We start from the raw sequence: 25,735 nt of genomic DNA, 5'->3' as shown, positions 1-25,735 counted from the left end.
AAATCAGCTCTCGGGGGTCGCACAGCGTGTTTCACACCACTCCACTGGTCGGGGCTGGAAAATCTGAACTCGGAAACTCGCCGGCGTAAATCGCGCTTTCCGAGTTTCTCTGGATTTTGAGCGTGCGCTGCCATTCCCACAGATGGAGAATGCGGACTCAAAATCATCATCGCCATGTTTGAGAGTCTGGAGTGTGTTCTTAACATATAACCTTCAGACTCAAAGCAAGAATGCTACTGCTGAATTAAACCTGCTACCAGCAGGCGGTTGAATTTCATTTGTGCTTGTTACTTTGTTTAGGCTCTCTGGTCATTGTAATGAAGTTCCAGATATGATTAACATTCTAATTGAGGGAATTTGATTTCCTCCACCATGCGGACACCAGGCAGAACACAAGTTAAAATGGAGCAAGTCAATTTATTGATCTATTTCAACAGTTTCAATGGTGTTGTTTTACCATCCAGTTCGGTGAAAAGTCTTAACTAGGTGCATGCTGGGATGTTCCCTTAACACTCAGATTTATTAATTAGGACATAGCTAGGTACTCAGTGAATTGTAAAACAGGATACTTGCAGTGTCACTACAACTTAAAACTATTGAATTAGAGTGAGTAATAGAAATAATTCAACAAGAAATAACTTAACAATGTATCTACTGGGTTAAATATGAGAGGTGGAATGGTAGGATCAGAACCTAGAGTGATGTGTGTGGCATGTATGCAGCATAAATATGTATGAAAGCTAACTTCTTTGACCAACTAGTTGTACAGTTTGAGAGTCAATTGGACAAACTCTGCAGGATGAAGAATGGAGAAAATTTACTGGAGAAATTGTTCCGGATGATAGTCACCCGACAGGTTGCTAGAAGTAGAGGAGCTGGTGAAGGATACTTGGTCTAAACTTTGTGATTCCAACCCTGTTATCTTCAAGTAAGAACAACAGGTTTCCATCTCTTAAGGACATCAGTGAACTAGATGAGTTTTCATGATGATCTAACAGTTTTGTGGCCACTTTTTCCAAGGTCCTATCTGACTAACAAATTTTTTGAGGCGTTAACAGGTAGGATCGATTATGGTAGTGCAATTGATGTACGTTTCAAAAGGCTTTTGATAAGATCTCACATGGCAGAATTGAGCCAAAAGTGAGAGTCCATGGGACCCAATGCAAAGTGGCATTACATAGCATATATGGCACGGAAACAGATCATTCGGCCCAACCGATCCATGCCAATGTTTATGCTCTACACAAGTCTTTCCTCATCTAAATCTATTATCATAACCCTCTTTTGTCCTTCAAATGCTTGTCTAGCTACCCCTTAAAGGCTATACACATCCAATCCCTATAGTACAAACTCCACAATCTCACTAATATTTGAGTAAAGAAATATCTTCTGAATTCCGTGTAGGATGTTTTGGTGACTATCATATTGATGGCTTCTAGTTATACTCTGTCCCAGCAGAGAAAATAGTCTCTCCGTATTCATTCTCATAATTTTTCATAAGTTTAAAGACCTCTATTAAGTTACTGATCAGCCTTCTCTTTACAAATATAAAGAGACTCAGCCTGTAAATCCTTTCCTGATATATATGACCACACATTTCTGGTATCATCCTTGTAAATCTTTCCTACACTCTCTTTAATAACTTCCTGGGTGGAATTTGATATTTTATCAATGTGTCGGTTTCACAGAAAATCAGAGAGAATTCCGCTGACGCTATCGGCGAGAAAAGTTGCCATATCGTCAGCCACTTCAAAAAAACATTATTTTTCATGAATTTCGCACAGCCCTCATAGTGGGCTGCCTGATTCGCTTGCCCAGAATTACTTGATCTCAGCAATCAGTTGGACGCACCATTTAAATGCTTCCCCAGCACTTCCCCAGTTCCAAGTCCAATTGGGGGGTGGGGGGGGGGGGGTGGGGAGGGGTTAGTGGCAGCCAGGAAAACAGCTCCAAGGATCTTGAGGGAGCCCTTGGTGTGTAGCAGACATTCTGTACCCTCAGACGGGCAGACGGCTTGCCAGCAAGGTCACCAACCTCGCATGGGAGGAGGTGGCAGCACTAATGAGCGCCGGCTTTCTGCATAAGAGGATGGGAATCCAATGCCAGAAAAAGATGAATGACCTTCTTCATGCAGCCAGGGCAAGTTACCCTTCTCATTTGTCACTATACACCCACTCACATGCCCATCATACTTCCACCGGGAACTCACTCACTACAACATCACAGGGTACCTACACTTTCCCTTCTGCACACCCCCTTATACACCCAGTGGTCCCTCTCCTCCTCACATCCCCACTCCCACTCACCTACCACGCATGCCAGACGTCTTTACCATCTGACCTGACATGCGCCCTATGCTAACTCCATTTGTCTCATTACAAGACAAGCTCGAGCACAGTGGCATGAACAGGCAACATCGGCCAGTGTAATGCCCAAGATGAAGACTCTCATGGCGTTTGGGGAGAGAGTCCTTGAGCTGGCCGGAGAGGAACAGGATTGCACCTGTACTGAGGTCAAGGTGGGGTAAGAGACAAAAGTGAGAACGCTTATCTAATCCAGCCATGGCACCAGCCTTGCGTGAGTTCAGTTTCTATTATATGTCTCTGTCCTGCACTAATGTCATCTCACTTCCCTTGCAGGTCAATCAGTTGACCAACCTGGCCATTCCTCCTACCCTGAGGAGATTACAGACCTGAGCAGCTCTGAGGAAAATACTTTGGAGATTAGCATTGAAGGGGCAGCACAGCTGTTACCCACACCTTCCACAATGCAGATACTTGCACCTTAGTGAGTACAATGAATAGGCAGGTTTCTGAAGCCCCTCTACACCCACAGGGAGGAAGATTGTCTGGTGCACAACACTGGGTCTTCCACCCAGGTGACCTGGGGTGTCCACCTATCTGACTCCCAATTCCTGGAGAAAAGGCTGGTTTTCTCTCCAGATCTTAGGACACTGCTAAAAAAAATCAAGGTGGCATGTTTCATGTCATCACACAAGTGGGGGGTGGGGGGTGGGATGGTGGGGGGGGGATGGTGGTGGAGTTGGCAGAGCCTCAACATGCTGGCACAACCCAGTTGCACAGACATCGGGGCGCCATGTTTAAAGGACGCTCCTATCAGAACATGTATAAATCTCTCCCCAGCCCACCACGGATGTCTCCCCACTCCCAGTCAGTGTCGGCACTTCTCTCCCCCACCCATATTCAGCTCCTCCACCCCACCCCCCCGCCTATGATCATCGGCCCCTTCCCCCACCACAGTCAGAACCGGCACCCACCTCCACCATCACCCTGTCCCAAAGCCATCGCTGGCATTCCCTGCTCCTTGACTCTTCCCTCTGCTTCTGGCCACAACCACATACAAATGAATCTCCCCCCCCCCCCCCCCCCCCCCCCCACTCCTTCATGGGGCTTCTGCTGGGGCCCTCCTGTTAGTACAGGTTGGCACTGCTAGGTTGGCATAGTGTCAATCGGGCAGTGCCAACCTATGCTAAGGGGCAGTGCCAAGGGACATTGCCAGGCCACTGCCTGCCCATGTCCCTCTCCTTTGGGGGCTATACTTGCCTTAATACCCTTGGGAAACCTCCACGACAGTTTAACATCTAGGTGGACCTGTTGTAAGCAGCTCCCAAAAAGCCAGGATTCAATCCCACCACACCACCCACCCCCCCCCCCCCCCCCCTCCCCGTCCTCAAGAAAGACTTAGCTGGTTCCCCCACCTCCTCTCCAGTGCCCCCTCTCCATTGGACTCCCAGGCGGGTAATGGCGACTTGTGCACTCAACTCCAATATCCCCCTCAAAGGTGAGATTGCCAGGTTCACGTTTTGAGACAACTATTGTCAACCACACTAGCGTGACATCACGTTGACACAGTTTGAATGTTCAATGAGAATGGAAGTAATAGTTTATTTATTTATTAGTCACAAGTAGGGTTACATTAACACTGCAATGAAGTTACTGTGAAAATCCCCTAGTCGCCACGCTCTGGCGCCTGTTTGGGTACACTGACTGAGAATTTAGCATGGCCAATTCACCTAACCTGCACAACTTTGGAGTGTAGGAGGAAACCAGAGCACCCAGAGGAAACCCACGCAGACACGGGGAGAACGTGCAAACTCCACACAGACTGTTGTTTGAGGCTGGAATTGAACCCGGGTCCCTGGTGCTGTGAGGCAGCAGTGCTTACCACTGTGCTGCCCAAAATCATCTTAAATCATACTATTTTTTGATCACTATTGTCTAGATGTTCCCTCTATTTTATTTGTATTTTCTACTCTGCATTGTTCCCCATTATCAGATCCAAAAGCAAATCTTTTCTGGATGGTCTTTTTATATATTGGGTTACAAAGAAGTCCTTTACACATTGTAGGAACTCCATATCTTTATCTTCTGTCCAGTTGATCTCAGGATAGTTGAAATGCCCCATGATTATTATCCTATGTTTCATTTAACACAAATCCCTAATTTGTCTGCATATTTCATCCTCCATCTTCCTTTCACTTGGAAGTCTGTAGACTACACCTATCAGCGTGATTGAAACTTTATTATCATGTATCTCTATCCATATAGAAAGAAAAACTACAGCACAAACAGGCCCTTCGGCCCCACAAATTGTGCCGAACATATCCCTACCTTCTAGGCCTACCTATAACCCTCCATCCTATTAAGTCCCATGTACTCATCCAGGAGTCTCTTAAAAGTCCCTATTGAGTTTGCCTCCACCACCACTGACGGCAGCTGACTCCACTCGCGCACCACCCTCTGTGGAAAAACTTCCCCCTAACATTTCCCCTGTGCCTACCCCCAATATGAATTCTGTATTTGTTCAGTGGATTGCTGCAGCTTTCTTCTACTATAATTGTTATCCCTAAAAGTACAGCTACTGCTTTTCCCTCTCGAGCCTTCCTAAATAAATCTTGTGTTGTTTAATTCCCAGCCCTGATTTTCCCATAGCAATGGGTAGAATTTAACAGGTGATGGAGTTTTGTGCTCTGCCAATGAACAGTCGGTGGGAATTAACATCCCCACTGATCATGGCTGCTCCTGAGCCAACCAACATCCTTGGAGTGTTCACAGGCTGGAGGCGAGACCTCTGCCCCCACTTGGGCCTCCGAGACCTGTGGGACAATCTAATTGACTGGCAACTCCTAGGTCACAACAGTGCCATGGGCGGTGGCCATGGATTGGACTACATCCAGGCCCAGCAAAGAAAAGCTTCACACCCCCTTTACTGCTTGAGGCCCAAGCAGGGTAACTTACCAGGTGGGAATAATCCCTCGAGTGGTCATTAACTGGTCACTTAAGAGCCGCAATTGGACCAAGAGCCATGTTCGCACCCTATAAAATTGCAAACAGGTCAGGGGCAGGCAGAAGGATAGTGGGAAGGAGAGACACCTGGAAAACTTTATGGGCTTCTCTGCCTGCAAACCCACTACCAACGACTTGTAAAATCCTGTCCCATGTGTCAGTAATCCCAACAAAGTCTGGTTCCTCTGAATGATTGCCTCCAGCTCCCCTGTTTTATTGCAGATGTTTTAACTTATTTTTAATAGTAGTTCCTCTCATTTTATGTTTCACTATCATTTTAGATTCCTGTTCTTTAACTCCGATAGCAAGGTTAAAACAATTTCCTCCTTTACTTTATTCTTTATTATGCTCTCCTTCCCTCTTTTGTTTATAAAGAACAGTACAGCACAGGAAACAGGCCCTTCGGCCCTCCAAGCCTGTGCTGCTCCTTGGTCCAACTAGACCAATCGTTTGTATCCCTCCATTCCCAGGCTGCTCATGTGACTATCCAGGTAAGTCTTAAATGATGTCGGCGTGTCTGCCTCCACCACCCTACTTGGCAGCGCATTCCAGGCACCCACCACCCTCTGTAAAAAAAAATCCCTCTAATATCTGAGTTATACTTCGCCCCTCTCACCTTGAGCCCGTGACCCCTCGTGATTGTCACTTCTGATCTGGGAAAAAGCTTCCCACCGTTCACCCTATCTATACCCTTCATAATCTTGTACACCTCTATTGGATCTCCCCTCATTCTCCGTCTTTCCAGGGAGAACAACCCCAGTTTACCCAATCTCTCCTCATAGCTAAGACCCTCCATACCAGGCAACATCCTGGTAAACCTTCTCTGCACTCTCTCTAACGCCTCCACGTCCTTCTGGTAGTGCGGCGACCAGAACTGGACGCAGTACTCCAAATGTGGCCTAACCAGCGTTCTATACAGCTGCATCATCAGACTCCAGCTTTTATACTCTATACCCCGTCCTATAAAGGCAAGCATACCATATGCCTTCTTCACCACCACCTCCACCTGTGTTGCCACCTTCAAGGATTTGTGGACTTGCACACCTAGGTCCCTCTGTGTTTCTATACTCTTGATGGCTCTGCCATTTATTGTATAACTCCTTCCTACATTATTCCTTCCAAAATGCATCACTTCGCATTTATCTGGATTAAATTCCATCTGCCACCACTCCGCCCAATTTTCCAGCCTATCTATATCCTGCTGTATTGCCCGACAATGCTCATTGCTATCCGCAAGTCCAGCCATCTTCGTGTCATCCGCAAACTTGCTGATAACACCAGTTACACCTTCTTCCAAATCATTTATATATATCACAAATAGCAGAGGTCCCAGTACAGAGCCCTGCGGAACACCACTGGTCACAGACCTCCAGCCGGAAAAAGACCCTTCGACCGCTACCCTCTGTCTCCTATGGCCAAGCCAGTTCTCTACCCATCTAGCCACTTCTTCTTGTATCCCATGAGCCTTAACCTTCTTAACCAACCCGCCATGAGGGACTTTGTCAAATGCCTTACTGAAATCCATATAGATGACATCCATGGCCCTTCCTTCGTCAACCGTTTTTGTCACTTCCTCAAAAAACTCCACCAAATTTGTAAGTCACGACCTCCCTCTTACAAAACCATGCTGTCTGTCACTAATGAGATTGTTCCGTTCTAAATGCACATACATCCTGTCTCTAAGAATCCTCTCCAACAACTTCCCTACCACGGACGTCAAGCTCACGGGCCTATAATTTCCTGGGTTATCCCTGCTACCCTTCTTAAACAATGGGACCACATTCGCTATCCTCCAATCCTCAGGGACCTCACCTGTGTCCAAAGAAGCAACAAAGATTTCCGTCAGAGGCCCAGCAATTTCATCTCTCGTCTCCCTGAGCAGTCGAGGATAGATGCCATCAGGCCCTGGGGCTTTGTCAGTTTTAATGTTCCCTAAAAAAGGGAACATTATATCGAGGATGCTTACGTTTCTTATGGATCCCTGCCTCCATTTTAATAATTTCAAGTTTTTGCCCCTTCCTATTTGCCCTTTCTGCTCAGGCTTGTGTCTCATCCAGTTCAGTATCCCATGAAAAGGAACCCTTCTTTCCTACAACAGACTTTCAGCCACATGTTAATTCTCCCGAATCATCTGTCCCTATACCAATTTGCACGTCTCTCAGAAAATAATAGAGATTATTATCCTCAAGGTTCTGATTTTTAATTTGGAGCCTAGTTCCTCATACTCTTTCACCAGGACCTCCTCCCTGTTCCTAACTATGTCATTTGTTTTAACATGGACCACAACAACAGGATTTCACCCCCCCTTTCCAGATTCCCCTCTAGCTGCTGTGAGATAACCCTGGTACCACATGGACAACACACTCTTAGGTATTCTCATTTTTGGCTGCAGAGGACGATATGTATCCCCTTAATTATAGAAACCCCTATTATAACCACATTTATGTTCTGTTTCCCCTCTAGTGGACAACCTCTGTGTCGTGGTGTCTTTGTCTACATTTTGGCTGAATCTCTGCAGTCTTTCTCCTTGCTCTTACATTGACTACATCGTACCTTTTGGACAGGATCAGTGCCTCCTTTTTGACCTCTCTTAAATTCCCACAACGTGGTTCTTTCCATTAGTCACATCCTCCCTTTCCTGAAACTGTGCTTTTCTCTGAAATGTGACTGTGTTCTGGATAAAACTCTCCTCTTTGCCTTATTTGTCAAAGTCTCTCAAATTCCAGCTCAGTGACTCTGAGCCTGAGAGATTTGAGATGGAGCTAACTCCTGCAGGTTTGTTTGCTTGTGACACTATCGTGAGGAGTACCTTACTGAAGCATGGAAGATTATGAAGGGACTAGAGAAACTGCACAGAAAAGCCCTATTGCCCTTACTAGTAGCATAGATTTAAGGTAAGGTTAAGAAGTTCAGAGGGGAATCGGGGTGATTTTCTTTTTCATCCAGAGGGTGACTGGGGTGTGCAATTCGATGCATGAAAAGGTAGGAACTTGCATAACGTTTAAAAAGTGCTTGGCTATGCATTGAAGTGCTGTATCTCACAAAGCAATAAACCTAGGGCTGGAAAGTGGCATTAGGCAGAATGGCTTCTTGTCAGCCAGTAAGGACACACTCCACATTAACCAGGTATCAAACAATGGACCTTTCAACTCCATTCAACTCAGTGTCACACCATAGAGTGAATTTACCCAATGGGTTCTGATTTTTATTAAACTGGTTTCAAATTAATCAATGAAGCTGATGCTATTGATTTTAGGTAAACAGAATCAATGGGTGGAATTCTCCCATCCTGCCTGTGGCAGGTTTGGTGGTGGGTGGGAGTGGAGAATCTAGCAGGAGCCAAGAGGTTGGAAACCCACCGATGTAAAATCACACAGCAATTCTCCAAATGGTGGGCCAATGGCAGGGCAGTCTTCCTGCTGAGTGTGAATGCCATTTGCATTCATCAGACTTTCCAATCTCTCATCAGGCCAGCATGAAATTATGTTGGTCTAAAGCACGATTGCTAAAGAGTGGCGTGCACAAGGTGATCCTCTGTTCACAAGAGACTTTGAGATGAGTGTGACAAAGCCTTTCTGCTGTAGTGCTGCACAGCTCCTGATGCTCTGTTCACCACTCTGCCGGGACAGACTGGTTCCTGCCTTCCATCTCCTTGCCGAGCAGGTCTTCATAGACAGCACCATGCTGCCGGACACGTGACCCCCCCCCCCCCCCCCCCACCCCCCGCGATACTGTCTTGGATCAGAACTATGCCTAGGTTTGGAGGGTACAAGGGTCTCCTTGCCCAGTGGTGCCACACACCAGTATCTATCTGGATAGCACTGTGCTGCGGGACTCTTGTAGCCACCGCAACAAAGGTCTGAATTTCGACCGGGGATGGAGTGCGAGGTGAGGGGGTTGGGGTGGGGGGTGCGGTTTGTGGGTGGTTGCCTGAGGGGCCTGACGAAGACAAGGGGAGGACAATGTGGAAGGTGCGCTGTGCAAGGGGAAGTGGGGGGGGGGGGGGGGGTCACGATGGCAAACAGAGGGGCAAGGAGGTGGATTAAGAAGATAATGTAAGGCAAAAGGAAGACCCAGGGGAAGGAAGCTGCACCCTGACAAGGCTGCTTGAAAGGCTCACAAACTAGAGGGTTTAAGGAATACCACATCCTTTGCTGGAAGGGAATGCACATAGACTCCAGATGCAGTGGATAAGGATGCAAGTGGGGTATGGGTGCCTCGCAAGTGGTGGGCTTGGAGGGAAGGTGGTTGAATTGAGGAACAGACTTCTTTTCAAGACTGCTAGTCTTTCCCACTGGGCTGCTGATGTCCTGCATGGTCTAGTGAGGACAGGTGGGCTGGAGAGAGTGATACTTAAATATGGTGCCAGATCTTTGAACCTGCCAGCTGATGGCAGGCAGACAAGCCAGCTGCCAGTCTCACAAAGGAACTCACCTGTGCATAATTAATGAAGTTCCAAGTGCAGAAGCTAGCGCAGGACCTCGCTGCTCTGGCCAGCAGAAAAGGTGCTGACGGAGCTGCCTGCCACTGCTCAAAAACAGAGAATTCTGCCCAATGAGTCTGAACAGATTTAAAGTCTCGATGTTCCCGATTGATTATTTCTATTTTTTAAAATTACTGTATTACAATATTATTTAGTGATTTATGTTCTGTTCATAACAGTAACTCCCTCTGATCTGAGCTGGGAAATAATACCACAAAGTGGATACATACCGTCATCCAGAGAAGGGCACTCCATGTGGTAAGACAGTACATAGGATTTTTGGAGTGAGAACTGCCAGATACTGAGGTGGATATCTGATTAGACTGATTAAGATTGTTGCCTTCACAGCATAACTCACTGATATTAATAACAGTGAATGAAGTTGCCATCAGCAATTTTTAATTTGGTGCTAGCAGTGTAAAAACATCTTCCCTTTGCTCTAGATATGAGTGCTGTACTCCGAAGTGGGAAGGGTTGGTTTCACTTCCAGTATGATTCCTCTTCCTCCTTTCTATGATGTCAGTAATACTGACAGGGTCAGTTAGAGGCCAGTTTACGTCCATCCCTCAGTGGAGCAGAAGTGTCAGAAATTGGTATGGCAACAATTTGTAAATTCAGGATTATCTTCATATAACAATTTCCTTTAAAGTTTATCTATTAGTGTCACTAGTGGCAGCAAAAATAGGTAGACACTTGGGTTGCATCTAAAGATCTATTGTCACTGACATTAACATGTTTATATTTGCTATCTACCAGTTAGAAGATAAATTGAAATGCTGTGCAGAAATCAAGGTTTATTTCACTTTAATGATGCCACTGATGAAGATATCAAGATGGGTCCGTAAATAGGTAGTTAACTTGCCTGGAGCCAAACTCTGAGATGTTTGTGATATCTTGGCAGGGTAAAAACACTGGTGCATTCACATGAAGCTCTAGTTCCTGACTGAGCTGGTTTATTCTGGTTTGGTTTGTATTCATACATACATTAATAGCCACAAGAGGGTGCTATTACATTCCTCCCTGCTTTATGAAAAAGTTACACTATGTTGAAATCCATATAACTTGTATACATTTCTTGTTTTTCATTTATTTACAAATTCAATGTAGCCATTTGTTTCTTATTCCCAAGAGGAAACAGCCTTTCTTGACCCAAACTTTCAAAACTTGGAGAAGGACTTTGACCCATATTGGCCTGAAGCTGATTTTGATCTTGATCTTCAGTTGAATTTTCCACTTTCTCAAACGTGTCTGTCTGACACTGACTTGGATCTGAACCGTTTTCAGGCACAGCTTGTGCTGGGGTAACACAAGCTAACTAGCTAACTAATTCATCAGACTCAATTGATTGTTCTTCATCATGAACTTCTGAAGGTTAACATGATCTAAACGCACAAACCTAACCTTTCCACTTCCAAACATCTCGACTAAATATGTGTGAGGACCACATATTTTCATGACTCTTCTTGGTAGCAACTTTAACCACTTAGGATGATGACCTTTCTCCTTGGCCTTCTGGTTCAACTTGTTGGTTCTCCAATGTAATCTGTACTGACTGGCCCACATATGTATAAAAAGAAGACATTTACCCTGTTGGCCTTAACTTCTGATGATAATCTAGTTACAATGATCTTATGATCACCTGTACTTAATGTTGCACTGATAAGCAAACAAAATCAAAGCCTATCTCTGCATTCGAACTGCTGCTAAACTGGGTATTGGAGACTTTGGATGCACTAGCTTTTGATTAGGTTCAATTGTGGAACTACAACTGTATGAGTATTTATGACATCTTCTTGATTTAAAATTCAAAAAACAATGCTTTATGTTCTATGCTCACTGGCACTGAGGGTGCGTGAAGCAAATGCAGTCAGTCTGTCCTCACCATTATCCAACACAAAACATGTTGGATAATGGTGACCTCATATGGAGAGGCATCACATGCTAGCTTAACATTTTTGGACACATTGCAATGTACAAGTATTGTGTGTCTACTGATTTACTTATAAAACTTGAATGTTTTGTCACTCCTTTGTCCAATTCCACAGAACATCCTTCCTCAAGAGTTCATTTAATGGATGCAATAATGTTGCCAAATTTGGTATGAATTTACTATTGTAATTTACTGGACACATAAAATATCTGAGCTTAGAAATATTCTGAGGGTGTGGGACATTTTCTATCACTTGAATCTTAGTCTTGATAGAATGCAAACCATCTTTGTCTACACATTGGCCCAAGTACTCTGCAGTTTTGAAACATTCCTCATTTATGTGTCTTCACCTGAACTCCAGACTTTTCCAAACATTTGAGCACTTCTTTCACTCTGTCATTGTGAGTCTGTTTGTTTGGAGCTGAAATAAGCATGTCATGCAAATAGCACACTGCTTGCTCAAGTCCTCAATATCCTTGAAAGATTCCAAGGGCTGAAGAAACACCAAATGGCCTATGAAACTGAAAAAGACCCATGTTTGTATTAATAGTCAAATATCCAGGCTTGAGCTGACAAGTGGCAAATAACATTGCCTGGCACTTGTGTGGCATGAATGATTATCTCCAACACAAGAGAATCTAACCGTCGCTCCTTGACATTCAATGGTATTATCATCACTGAGTCCCCCACTATCAACATCCTGGGGTTACTATTGACCAGAAACTGAACTGGTCTAGCCATATAAATACTGTGGCTACAAGAGCAGATCAGAGCCTAGGAATCCTGCGACGAGTAACTCACCTTCTGACATCCCAAAGCAGGCCATCATCTACAAGTCACAAGGAGTGTGATGGAATACTCTCCACTTGCCTGGATGGGCGCAGCTCCAACAACACTCAAAAAGCTTGACACCATCCAGACAAAGCATGCCACTTGATTGGTACACCTTCCACAAATATTCACTTCCTCCACCACCAATGAAGAATGGCAACAATGTGTACGATCTACAAGATGTACTGCAGGAACTCACCATGGCTCCTTAGGCAGCACCTTTCAAATGCATGACTGCTATCATCTAAAAGAACAAGGGCAGAAGATAACTGAGAACATCAGCACCTGGAAGTTCCCCTCCAAGTCACTTACCATCATGACTTGGAAATATAATCGCTGTTCCTTCATTGTCACTGTGTCAAAATTCTGGAACTCCCTCCCTGACAGCACTGGGTGAACTTAGACCTCAGGGACTGCAGCAGTTCAAGAAAGCAACTCACCACCACCTTCTCGAGGGCAACTAGGGATGGGCAATAAATGCTGGGCTAGCCAGCGACACCCAAATGCCATATGAATTTTAAAAACACATAACTTAGACTCATTAAGCAACACAATATGAGGGGGCAGATAGATCCCCGGAAGCAAAGCTGGTGGGAAGCTGAACTGCTCTATGCCAGCCCACCCTGCAGTCATAACATGCTGTGTGAAGGCTGAATTGGGGCAGTGTGGGATTTCCATCCCTCAATAGAAATCTAATTGGCTGGCAGCTCCATCAGCCACAGCAGCACCAATCCTTCTTCTGACATGCCTTTGTAAGATAACCATTCTTCCTGAACCTGTAGCACTCCGCCTTCACAAATTGACAATTCTGCACTCATTGTTGGCCTAAGCACCAGTAACGGGACCTTTTATTATCTCTGCTACTGCTGATGTTGGGGCTTTCTGTTTATTCAGTTACAGTTATTTACCTCAGCAGATAACTGGCAGTTGTTAACTTTGACTCCTCTTCAGTCACATTCCACCATGTCTATGGATAATGCTGTTTGCCAAAGTTGCCTTTTGACATAGTTTGCCAATGTCAGCATCTTACTGCAAATGACTCGTGCACAAGGACACCCAGATCCCTCTACACCAAAGCACCCCAAAGTCTCTCTGCATTTAAGTTGCCTTTCCATTTATCCAACCAAAATGGATAACCTCACACTTATCCATGTTAAACTCCATCTGCCACATTTTGGCCCACTCTTCTAACCTATCTACATCTATTTATACATTTCTTATTTGCTCATTGCAACTCACTGTCCCATTTATTTTAGTGTCATCTGCAAATTTAGCTATAGTACCTTCTATCCCTGTATCCATATCACTAATATAAATTGCAAATAGTTGGAGCCCGAGGACCAAACCCTATGTCACCCACTAGTTACATCTGCCAACCAGAAAAAGACCCATTTATCCCAACTCTGCCTTCTGTCAGTTAGCCAGTCTTCTATCCAAGCTAATAAATTACCTCTAACCCCATGCGATCTTACCTTGTATTAACCTTCTGTGTGGCACCTTATCAAACGCCTTTCTGAAGTCCAGATATCCTGCAAATCAGGATCACCATTATCCACTTGGTTTGTTACATCTTCGAAGCACTCTAGTAATTAGTCAAACATGATGTAACCTTCATAAAACCATGCTGACTTTGATGGATTGCGCTTTGACTTTCCAAATGTCCTGTTATCACTTCCTTAATAATGGATTCTAACAATTTCCCAACAACAGATGTTAAACTAACTGGTCTATAGTTTCCTACTTTCTGCTTCCTTCTCTTTTTGAATAAGGACGTTCCATTAGCATTTTTCCAACCCATGATGTTGGCCATCAGGTCCTGGGGACTTGTCTGCCATCAATCACAATAGTTTGAACACAATTTTCCCTACTGATTGTTTTAAGTCCCTCCCTTTCTATTACCTCTGCATTATCTGTTGCTATTGAGATGGTACTAGTGCCCTCCACTGTGAAAACTGAGGGAAAATATTGATTTATCATCTCTACCATTTCTGTGTTCCCCACTATTAACTCCCTGGTCTCGTGCTCCAAGAGACCAACAGTCGCTTTAGTTACTCTCTTTTATACAGTTATAGAAGCTTTTGCTTTTTAAAAATATTTTGCGCTAGTTTTTTTTCATAATTTACTTTTGCTCTTTTTATTACTTTTTTAGTTACCCTTTGTTGATCTTTAAAGGTTTCCTAATCTTCCAGCCTGCCACTGGCCTTTGCAATATGATATACCTTAGCTTTGTCTTTATGTTGTCTTTACTTGGCCATGAATGTATTTTTTCTCCTCTTACTATCTTTCTTTCTCTCTGGAATATATTTTAGTTGGGAGGAATTAAATATCTCCTTAAACAACTGCCACTGTTCATCAACTGTCCTACATGTAAGCCTTCCTACCCAGTGCATTAGGGCCAAGTTTGGATGCAGAGGCGCTTCAGTGTGATCTGGATAAGTTAAGTGAGTGGGCAAAAGCATGACCGTAGCAGTATAATGTGGATAAATATGAGGTTATCCACTTTGGTAGCAAAAACAGGAAGGCACATTACTATCTGAATGGCGATAGATTGAGAGAGAGGGAATGTGCAATGAAATCTGGATGTTCTTGTATACCAGTCGCTGAAAGTAAGCATGCAAATGCAGGAGACGGTGAAGAAGGCAATTGGTATGTTGGCCTTCATAGCAAGAGGATTGGAATACAGGAGCAGGAATGTCTTGCTGCAATTTTACAGGGCCTTGGTGAGGCACACCTGGAAGACTGTCTGCAGTTTTGATCTCCCTACTGAAGAAGGATGTTCTTGCTATAGAAGGAGTGCAGTGAAGGTTTACCAATCAGATTCCTGGGATGGCAGGACTGACGTATGAGGAGAGATTGAGTCACCTATAAAATTCTAACAGGACTAGACAGGGTCGATGTAGGATGGATGTTCCCGATAGCAGGGGAAGCCAGAACTAGGGACATGGTAAACCATTTAGGACTGAGATAAGGAGAAATTTCTTCACCCAAATGGACTACTACTGCTGCTATTTTCTATGTTTCTACGCTTATATTTGAACATGCCATTTTTCTACTTATCTCCAACTTTTCTTGTACAATGGGGTTTTGTAAAGTTAAATACAGTAGCAAAACATTTAAACTTTTGCAGAACCTAAAAAAAACCTTTCTTTTTAAGTGTTGTGAAAGGAAAAATCTATTTGTTTGGAGGTCGGTCCTACCACCTTGTAGAGGAATGCTTACCTGGAATGTACTGCTTTGATATAGGTGGGTTTGAGCCAAATTTATTTTTTCTCATTTTACCATTTAAAATGTTAACTTTCTTTCTAGTTTTTGTTTTGTAATTTGTACAAATTATCTAGTTCTTTATTGAAACTATTGTTTGCCCCAAAATTGCAATGATCAAAACACTTTAGATTTAATTTTTTTTTCATCGAATGAATAAAATCTACAGAAGGAGTGACAATCACATAGGCTGGAAAAATGGGGACAGTAGAAAGAGACGGAGCCAAACAAGGCTTCCTTACCCCAAGGTCCATTTCCTCCCTTCACCTCCACCTGGACTGCAAATACCTGCACCTTCTCCAACCATTGCACACACTTGTGTCTCATCCACCCCTCTTCCCACCACTCCCTAAGACCATCCAGTAAGATCAGGGTAACAGCCATAATGACCACTTCTGCCTCCATTCAATGTGCTGACTGAAGGCCTCAATATTGACTGGGACTGGGTAAAAGTCTGGCTGACATCCTCAGGACTCTTCCTCTTTGGTCCCACTGTGCTACAATCAGGATTTCCCTCATTAGCAGCAATAGTTCCTTGCTAACAACAGAAATTCTTTTGGGAGTTCTACCTGCATGCCATCCCACCCAGAAAATGGACCAGGGTTACAGTAAATCTAGAGACAGTTGGATGTCTCGGATTTTAATACATTCTGTGGTTTCTGTAATTTGCCATCTTTTATTCTTCTAGTCTGATAACATTTATAAAATGCATAAATGTACATTGGGCAGAATTTAACAGTCCTCTGTGGCTGGGTTTGCAGGCTGCGGGCCACATAACATTCTGCGATCAACTTTCCTGCCATCTATACACCCAACTTTGACCTCACCCTGATTTTACCAGCAGTGGGTGAGGCCTAGTGGGTAGCTGTCCACCCTTTTTGGCTGACAGGAGGAGGTTAATGATGGAAGAACGCTGACGACTGTGGGGAGGGGATCCATGGCATCCTTAAATTCTTACAGTGCAGAAGGAGGCCATTTGGCTCATCGCACCTGCACCTACTATCCAAAAGAGCATCTTAACCCGTCTACACCCTCCCCTACCCTGTAACCCCACGTATTTATCATGGCAATCCAACTAACCTACATATCTTTGTTTATGGGAGGAAACTGGAGCACCTGGTGGAAACTCATGCAGACATGAGGAGAACATGCAAACTCCTACTTGGGATACCTCCCACGTTAACCTGATTTGGCGTGAACCTCTTGCAAGGCCCCATTTCTGATTGCCCTACCCCGGTGTTCCTTCTCTGGCTTGTGTACCTTGTTCCCCACCTCCCTTGCCTTGCCCACCATCCCACCCTAGCACCCCCTGACCCAGCCCCATTGAAAGTCCTCCAAACTTAACTTTCACATGGTTTTTGGCTCTTTGTTCGCTGGGACTGACTGCAGTCATGATGTGGAGATGCCTGCGTTGGACTGGGGTAAACACAGTAAGAGTTTTAACAACACCAGGTTAAAGTCCAACAGGTTTATTTGATAGCAAATGCCATTAGCTTTCGGAGCGCTGCTCCTTCGTCAGATGGAGTGGATATCTGCTCTCAAACAGGGCATACAGAGACACAAAATCAAGTTACAGAATACTGATTAGAATGCGAATCTTCACAACTAAATTTAAAGATACAGACAATGTGAGTGGAGGGAGCATGAGGCACAGGTTAAAGAAATGTGTATTGTCTCCAGACAGGACAGGCAGTGAGATTCTGCAAGTCCAGTAGGCAAGCTGTGGAGGTTACTGATAGAGTGACATAGACCCAAGATCCCGGTTTAGGCCGTCCTCGTGTGCGGAACCTGGCTATCAGTTTCTGCTCAGCGACTCTGCACTGTCATGTGTCGTGAAGGCCGCCTTGGCGAATGCTTACCTGAAGATCAGAGGCTGAATGCCCGTGACCGCTAAAGTGCTCCCCCACAGGAAGAGAACAGTCTTGCCTGGTGATTGTCGAGCGGTGTTCATTCATCCGTTGTCGTAGCGTCTGCATGGTTGAAACTGATAGCCAAGTTCTGCACACATGAGGACGGCCTAAACCAGGTTCTTGGGTTCATGTCACACTATTGGTAACCCCCACAGCTTACCTCCTGGACTTGCAGAATCTCACTGCCTGTCCTGTCTGGAGACAATACACATTTCTTTAACCTGTGCCTAATGCTCCCTCCACTCACATTGTCTGTATCTTTAAATGCAGCTGTAAAGATTCACATTCTAATCAGTATTCTGTAACTTGATTTTGTGTCTCTGTGCCCTGTTTGAGAGCAGATATCCACTCCATCTGACGAAGGAGCAGCGCTCCGAAAGCTAATGGCATTTTCTACCAAATGAACCTGTTGGACTTTAACCTGGTGTTGTTAAAACTCTTACTGACTGCAGTCCCAGGACTGAATGGACCCTTTCCCAATTCCACTGCTGGGAGCAGAGAGCTGCAACCAATAGATGGCCAGCAGCTTTTGGAAGCAGGGCCCCCTCCCTAAATGGGAGTTGAACATTTGTCTCCAGCCAATTAATGCTCTGCCGAGCATTAAATAGCTTTGGAATAGCCACTGGGTGTACAGGTGAGTTCCCCACTGACTTTTTCTATGGCAGGATGGAATTAACCTCACCACACATTCTCTACATTGAGTTCTGAATCTATTCATGTAAATTAGAAAGTACAGGAGGCCCAATATTGTGTGAGCCCTGGGGAATATTTCCACCCACCCTGGTCACAATACTGATTGCTTACTTTATCATTCAGCCATATCTTATTTCATTTTGAAATTTTACCCTGAATCCCCAAAGCGTTAAGCTTAATTTTTAACCATTTATATGAACTTTATCAAATTCCTTTTAAGTGCACAATATCTTAGGATTTACCCCAGTCAGCTTTGCGTTATCACTTCCTTACAGAAATTAAGCAGTTTGATCAGATAGGCTCATCCTCATCTGAAATTATGTTGACTGCTGTTTACTAGATTTTTGCTGTACAAGGAATCCTCAGGTTTACGCCTGATGATCAATTTTATTATTTTTCATTTACTTTGTTTATTTTTAATGAATTGTAGTAAGATGAATGGTCCTTCAATTGTCTGTCTGCTTTGTTACCCTTTGGAGTATTGCCCTATTCCCAAACTACTGGTATCTTTCCAGTATTTGCTGTCTCCTTCAGAATGATTGACAATGCCTTACAAACCTGCTAGCTGTCTTCAACTAACTGAGAAAATTTAGTTTAACTTTGGAGACTTTTAAATTAGCTTTAAGCCCTTACAGATTGTCTGGGGCTACTGCCTTCTTTATAACCACTGCACCGTACTATCGTTACAAGGTTTTTGTAAGAAAGTACAGTATAAGCATATCGGAGATAAAATTCATTTTTCTAGCAGTGCAATATAGATTTACACCAATTTCCTGGGGGGACCAGCAGTGCTCTACTGATAGCAATGAGGAATGCTGTGGGGGCTGCACAGGTAGTTGTGTCACCTGTGGTGCTGCCTGTCTTTGCGCTTGCCCCAAGACCGGAAAGTCCCGCCCAAGGTCAATGGAATTTTGCGTAGTCTGCCCCTGCCCACTACAATTCCAGTGGCAAGCGGGACAAGAAAATTCCGCCAGGGCCACAACTTGTTGCCTTTTTTGCTTCATTAAACTGTGAGTAATGCTGCAAAGAGGCAACTCCAGGAATCCTTTCACTGCGTTTCACTGTGATGGCATCGTAATCTATCTGAAACCTGGCTCTGAATAGAAAATAATAGCTTAAGAAAATTCTAAATGGATTAATTTCATCCAAAGTACTGTCCCAGAGCCCCTTTTTGGAAAGAGCATGATGAAATATATTACCACTAGTTATATTTAATTTTGCTGCAATCATCATTTTTCAGTCCAAATAATGCCAGAGGGACTTCCTGCATCCTAAAGCAGCTCCATTCAATTTCCAGAAAGACACAAGGGCAGTACTTTGTATTGAAAACATTTTGTCTTGACTTGCGTTTTTATTATTTTTGCCTTTTTCTGAAATAAACAGGATCCTAATGTTGTTTTCATTATATTATTCAGAGTCTTTAACATGGGAGAAGCTGCAGATTAATGGCATTGCGCCATGCACTTTGAACCACAGTGCAGCGTTGGTTGGGGACAACATTTTTGTCTTTGGTGGAATCCAGAATGGGGCCGTTTCTGATGACCTTTTCATGTTTAACACAGGTTGGTACAACACTTCAACATGTATACTGATTACACTAAAGACAATTGAGGTAATTTTGATTTGGGCAATAAGGTAAAATGGATGATTTGGGATCAAGCGTCTGTTTTACATCACTCTTGATTTTCTTTTCTGTTGACTTCAAAATCAACATTACACCAAAACTCTTTGCTAGGTTTCACTTCCACAGAAACTCTGTGTCACCCAAGTGATCACTATCCATGTGTTAGCTGGTAGTCAATTTTAGGAAGCCACTCAAGAACAATGGCCATCTTACCTCCTCTTGTGTAATGCAATGACAACATTAGCAAGGAGCAATAGCTTCAGTAATCAGGAGTGGAAATGTTTTCCAACATTATATAAATTAGCTGTAGAACCTGGGATCATCTTATGATCTGTATTCCCTGGTCTTAATGGTATTGTATCAGATTAACTGATACGTTTACCAATTAATTAATTGAGGCAGCTGTGGTCTATAATTTAATCATTTGCAAAAGCTACTGAGGCTGGTGTGGTAGATAACAAGATGTCTAAAATAATTTTAAGCACTGTGGTATGCCTATCTGTTTCAGGTTAAAAAGTTTGCTTGCTTATGTGTCGGCTTAAATGACTTATTGCTTGTTTTATGTTATTTAGTGTCTCTGACTTGGACCCCAGTTAAAACTATGGGCCTGACTCCAGCTCCCAGGTAAGTTCAGGTTTAAGCTGTGACACCTGTCATCAGAAATGTGTTCAGCAGCTAACGTAGAAAGATACAAGCTATTGAGTAAGCTTTATTACAAAGAGAAACTTGTTAAACAGCAGTATGTTTTGATCACCATTCTGATCAAGATATTTGTACATAAAAATCTCTCTTCTTAAAACCTAGCTCTTTGACCAAGTGTTTGGTCACATGTCTTAATGATGGGGCAGGGGGTGAGGGGGAGACCAGTTCTCCGAGACTGTGCTCAGAGTACGTAAATGGCTGTGCCCTCAGCCATTTTTCTCACTTGTTTAATTCCCCCCTCATGTAAGGAGCAGCAGCACACTGACACTCAGCTACTTTGGAGGCTCTGAATGTTCTGATTGGCCCTCACTCCTTCTCAACCTGCCTGCCATCCTTAATTGGATGGCGCACCCAGAGGCAGCCTACTAATTGGCTGCCTTGCAGAAAATTGACCCGGAAGGAATGGCAGCTGCTTTAAGGAGTTGTAAATGGTCCCAAGGGCTGAAAATAATCATCTGAAAAATTTAGCCCAATCTCATCTTCTGAGGCTCAATGTAGATTACATCATGTGAAGCATTTTACTACATTAAATGTTGACGCAATCATGTAGAACTAAGGACAGTTGCATTATTCAAAGTACTTTCCTTTGGAAAATATGTGACACATGGGGCCACATTTACTTTTTGAGATGGTTCAGTTAAATTTGCAAGGTTTCATAGAACCATTCAAAGGCATTCTGATGAAAGGTCATCGACCTGGAATACTAACTTTGTTTCTCTCTTCACAGATGCTGTCTGTCCAAGCATTTCTAGCATTTTCTGTACTTTGAAGAAAAGATTAATTGATTATTTCTTTTCAATAGTTTATGGAATGTCTCTGGTCTAGAAAGACTGCCATTTTTGCTTAAACATCGATAGTGTACATGATAATTCATTGTGAAGCATTTAAAGCAATCTTAATGGTACAATAAGGTGCTTTGTAATTACTTCCTCATTTTCTTCTTTCTGGGAAAATGTTTTTGCAATACTTCGACCAAAATCTTTATAATAGGTATGCATCCCCGTGATCAACCTACATTTCTTCTATCACTTTCTGTTCTTTGCCACATTTTCAATGCCTCCCTTCCCTTCTATTATTCTGCCATAATCTTGTATATAAGAACATAAGAAATAGGAGCAGGAGTAGGCCATCTAGCCCCTCGAGCCTGCCCCGCCATTCAATAAGATCATGGCTGATCTGACGTGGATCAGTACCACTTACCCGCCTGATCCCCATAACCCTTAATTCCCTTACCGATCAGGAATCCATCCATCCGCGCTTTAAACATATTCAGCGAGGTAGCCTCCACCACCTCAGTGGGCAGAGAATTCCAGAGATTCACCACCCTCTGGGAGAAGAAGTTCCTCCTCAACTCTGTCTTAAACCGACCCCCCTTTATTTTGAGGCTGTGTCCTCTAGTTTTAACTTCCTTACTAAGTGGAAAGAATCTCTCCGCCTCCACCCTATCCAGCCCCCGCATTATCTTATAAGTCTCCATAAGATCCCCCCTCATCCTTCTAAACTCCAACGAGTACAAACCCAATCTCCTCAGCCTCTCCTCATAATCCAAACCCCTCATCTCCGGTATCAACCTGGTGAACCTTCTCTGCACTCCCTCCAATGCCAATATATCCTTCCTCATATAAGGGGACCAATACTGCACACAGTATTCCAGCTGCGGCCTCACCAATGCCCTGTACAGGTGCATCAAGACATCCCTGCTTTTATATTCTATCCCCTTCGCAATATAGGCCAACATCCCATTTGCCTTCTTGATCACCTGTTGTACCTGCAGACTGGGCTTTTGCGTCTCATGCACAAGGACCCCCAGGTCCCTTTGCACGGTAGCATGTTTTAATTTGTTTCCATTGAGATAGTAATCTCATTTGTTATTATTTCCTCCAAAGTGTATAACCTCGCATTTCTCAACGTTATACTCCATTTGCCATATCCTCGCCCACTCACTCAGCCTGTCCAAATCTCTCTGCAGATCTTCTCCGTCCTCCACACGATTCACTTATATCTCCTCTGGATGCATCTTTTGCTTCTTTACTTGACCCACATCACCCCACTTTGTTTTGCATAATCATCCCAATTGTTGTTTAATCATTTTTGCCCTCTGCCTTGTCACCAAAGCTATTCAGCTGTGCCTTGTACATAACCCAGTGCTACATACCACTGACATTCTTCACCTTTTGCAGCACAAGCTGACACACAATAGAAGCGAACAGAACAAAGCCAAAAGGGATAAGAACACTTGCAACTTCTTTCGCAGCTCCCTCATTTGTCCAACTTCTGTGCTGGTTTTAAAAAAAAGTGTTAAGGCACAAAATTCATTCATCCTGATTTACAGGTGCCAGGGTTGCAATTTGTGACTGTTTGCACCCACCCAGATTAAGGTGGGCAAATTTTAAAAAAATGGTCTACCTATTTCATTTGCATGGTTTCAGCAACATTCCCTGCACCTCCAGCACTAGTCTCCTCTTCTCAATACTGCCAGCAAGCTCTACACACAGTAAGAGCAGTGTTATTTGTCAGTGATGTAATACATACAGTCAGCCTACTTTCTCTTAAAGGCCAGATACCTCTTAAAAGGAATGTCTGAAAAAGGATTGCTGCAATGAAAATTCTTACCAAATGAACATCAGGGTACAAAGAGGAATCCACACTGATGGATGTGGCTTTGGAGGATGAGTGGCGCAGGTGGGCAGGAGGAGAGATGCCATGGCCTGCGAGGTACTAAGAGACCCCCCCCCCCTCTCCCCCAGAACCACTTTCAGTTGGGAGTGGTCATAAGGTCAACTCCCAGAATCTAGACTCCAGAACCTGGCAGCAGTGCCAGAAGAAGTCTAATGACCTCATGCCTGCGGTCAAAGTCAGTGACTGCATCTTCACATGACATCTCTTACACCAATGATTCATGCTGCTCAACGCACCACACCACCATCACTCACCTAGCAGCACTCGTTGGCACTCAGGTGTGGCCTAACAACTAGATACTCCATTTCACCTTCACCTATTTCTGGTACTGCCAACTACAAACCTATCCCTCACTGCTTCCGTATTCCTCCAGCTATTCAGCTATGCCTTGTACATAACCCAAATACAGTGCTACATACTACTGACATTCTTCATCTCCTTCTGCAGCACAAGCTGACACACAATAGAAGCGAGCAGAACAAAGCCAAAAGGGATAAGGACACGCAACTTCTGAGCTCTACAGAGGAGATGGTCTCAGCATCATGGGACCAACTGTGGCATGGTCTGCAGATGTTGCTGAGAGCATTGAGGACAGAAGCATCCTTCTCAGCCCACAGTGCGCTCTCATCCTAGCATGATCAACAATCTTCTGAAATGTGACCATGGACCTCTTGCTTTCCACTCCAACTCACTTCCCTCACATCAACCTTATCCTTCTGAATTCCTGGTTAGAAGCTATTTTACAGCCCTTTCAATATTACTTTTAATTGACTTAAACATATAGTAAAATCAGGCAGGTAAAATCAACAGGAGCTTGAGCAGTGCAGTGGACGGGGAGACTCGATACCCGCTGGGCGCCATGGCCTCCGCATGTTTCCAGCCACCAGATTTCCGGCGTTGTCAGCTCCACACCAGAAATCAGCGCGGAGCTGAATAAATCATTATGATGAGGATTAACATATTAACGGGCCTGGGACTGAAGTCTCCGGGCCCGCTAGCCTCTATCCCCCCCCCTCAACTTCCCTGGGCGGGAGTGTTCCACTCCAGCAGGATTTACAACAGCTCCCTACTAGTAGGGACCTGGCAGCCTGGCCCTGCTGGAGTGATTGGGGGCCATGGAGGCTTCCCAAGAGGTCAGGGCTAAGGGGGAGTTGCCCCCTGGGCATTTCCAGTGAGGCTGTGCCAGTCTGGCCCCCAGTAGTGCCCAAGGGGCAAAGTGGCAATGCCTAGGGGGCACCTTGGTACTGCCCATCAGGCATCGGGCAGTGCCAAGGGGGTGAGGCCTAATGGGGGATGGGGCCTGTGGGGATCCCGCTGCCACTCTGCACTCGGGCTTGGTGACAGAGGGAGGCCAGTGATCAGGGCTGGACATCAGAGGGGGGGGGGATCTTTGTTCTGACTGGTGCATGAGCAGTGGCCCACTCAGCACTATGCTGCCGACCTCTCCAGCAGGAAGAGGCCCCACCCCAGCTTTTTAATGGATTCTCGCCCAAAATGCAGAGTGCAGAGTGGCAGCGGGATCCCCACAGGCCCCATCCCCCATTAGGCCTCACCCCCTTGGCACTGCCCGATGCCTGATGGGCAATACCAAGGTGCCCCCTAGGCATTGCCACTTTGCCCCTTGAGCACTCAGTGCACAGTGTGGGAAATTCATTTTGAAAGTCCCACTGAAAAAAACAGCGTGATTTGCTCCAGTTTTTACGTGAATTCGTCACTTGGAATTTCTTTGGGAGAATCACACCCAGCATCTTGCCTGATCTTGTCAGGTTGGCCATGTGTGGATTATGTTAATATTCCTCCCATTATACTTTCAAAACAAGATAAGAATTGGGAAATATGAGCCTGCTGCACTATTCAGTATGATCATAGCTGAATTTTTACATCAATTTTACTTTCCCACCCTCTGTCATATTCCTTGATTCCCTCTGTGCCCAATTACATATTACTGTCAGACTTGAATATATTCAACAACTGAACGTGCACAGCTCTCTGGGATAGAGAACTCTAGAGATTAGCAACTCTTTTAATAAAGAAATTGCCCATATCTCAGCTCTAAATATCTGACCCGTAAAGACTATTTCTAGACTCCGTTGCCAGGGAAACAGCCTCTCAGCATTTATCCTGTCAGTCCTCCCAGAATCGTTAAGTACAACGATGTGGGCAGTGGTAACGGGGTGGGGGGAGGCTGGACAGTTACAGGAGGCAGTGAGACACTTGGTAGGTGACGGGGGGAAGTTGGAAGCTGGTCACACTCACTTACGTAATACGCATCATGTTCACTTTCAGTAGTCTATGGTGCAGTTATATGGGAGGGAT

At 44.4% G+C, this 25,735-nt stretch overlaps 1 protein-coding gene across 1 annotated transcript in view; it reads left to right on the top strand.

The window, feature by feature from the left end:
• Positions 1–25,735, top strand: part of LOC144494663 (uncharacterized) — a 112,888-nt gene that overhangs the window by 13,323 nt on the left and 73,830 nt on the right. Inside the window, exons 5-8 of the mRNA XM_078213866.1 lie at positions 9,969–10,047; positions 15,705–15,793; positions 19,830–19,976; positions 20,611–20,662. Coding sequence (XP_078069992.1) covers positions 9,969–10,047; positions 15,705–15,793; positions 19,830–19,976; positions 20,611–20,662 — 367 coding nt within the window. The remainder of the gene's footprint in view (positions 1–9,968; positions 10,048–15,704; positions 15,794–19,829; positions 19,977–20,610; positions 20,663–25,735) is intronic.

This window comes from Mustelus asterias, chromosome 6 (genome assembly GCF_964213995.1).
Source record: "Mustelus asterias chromosome 6, sMusAst1.hap1.1, whole genome shotgun sequence".
In the NCBI taxonomy this organism is placed as follows: Eukaryota; Metazoa; Chordata; class Chondrichthyes; order Carcharhiniformes; family Triakidae; genus Mustelus; species Mustelus asterias.
The sequence above is the reverse complement of the archived record's forward strand: the minus strand, read 5'-3'. Positions and strand labels throughout refer to the sequence as shown.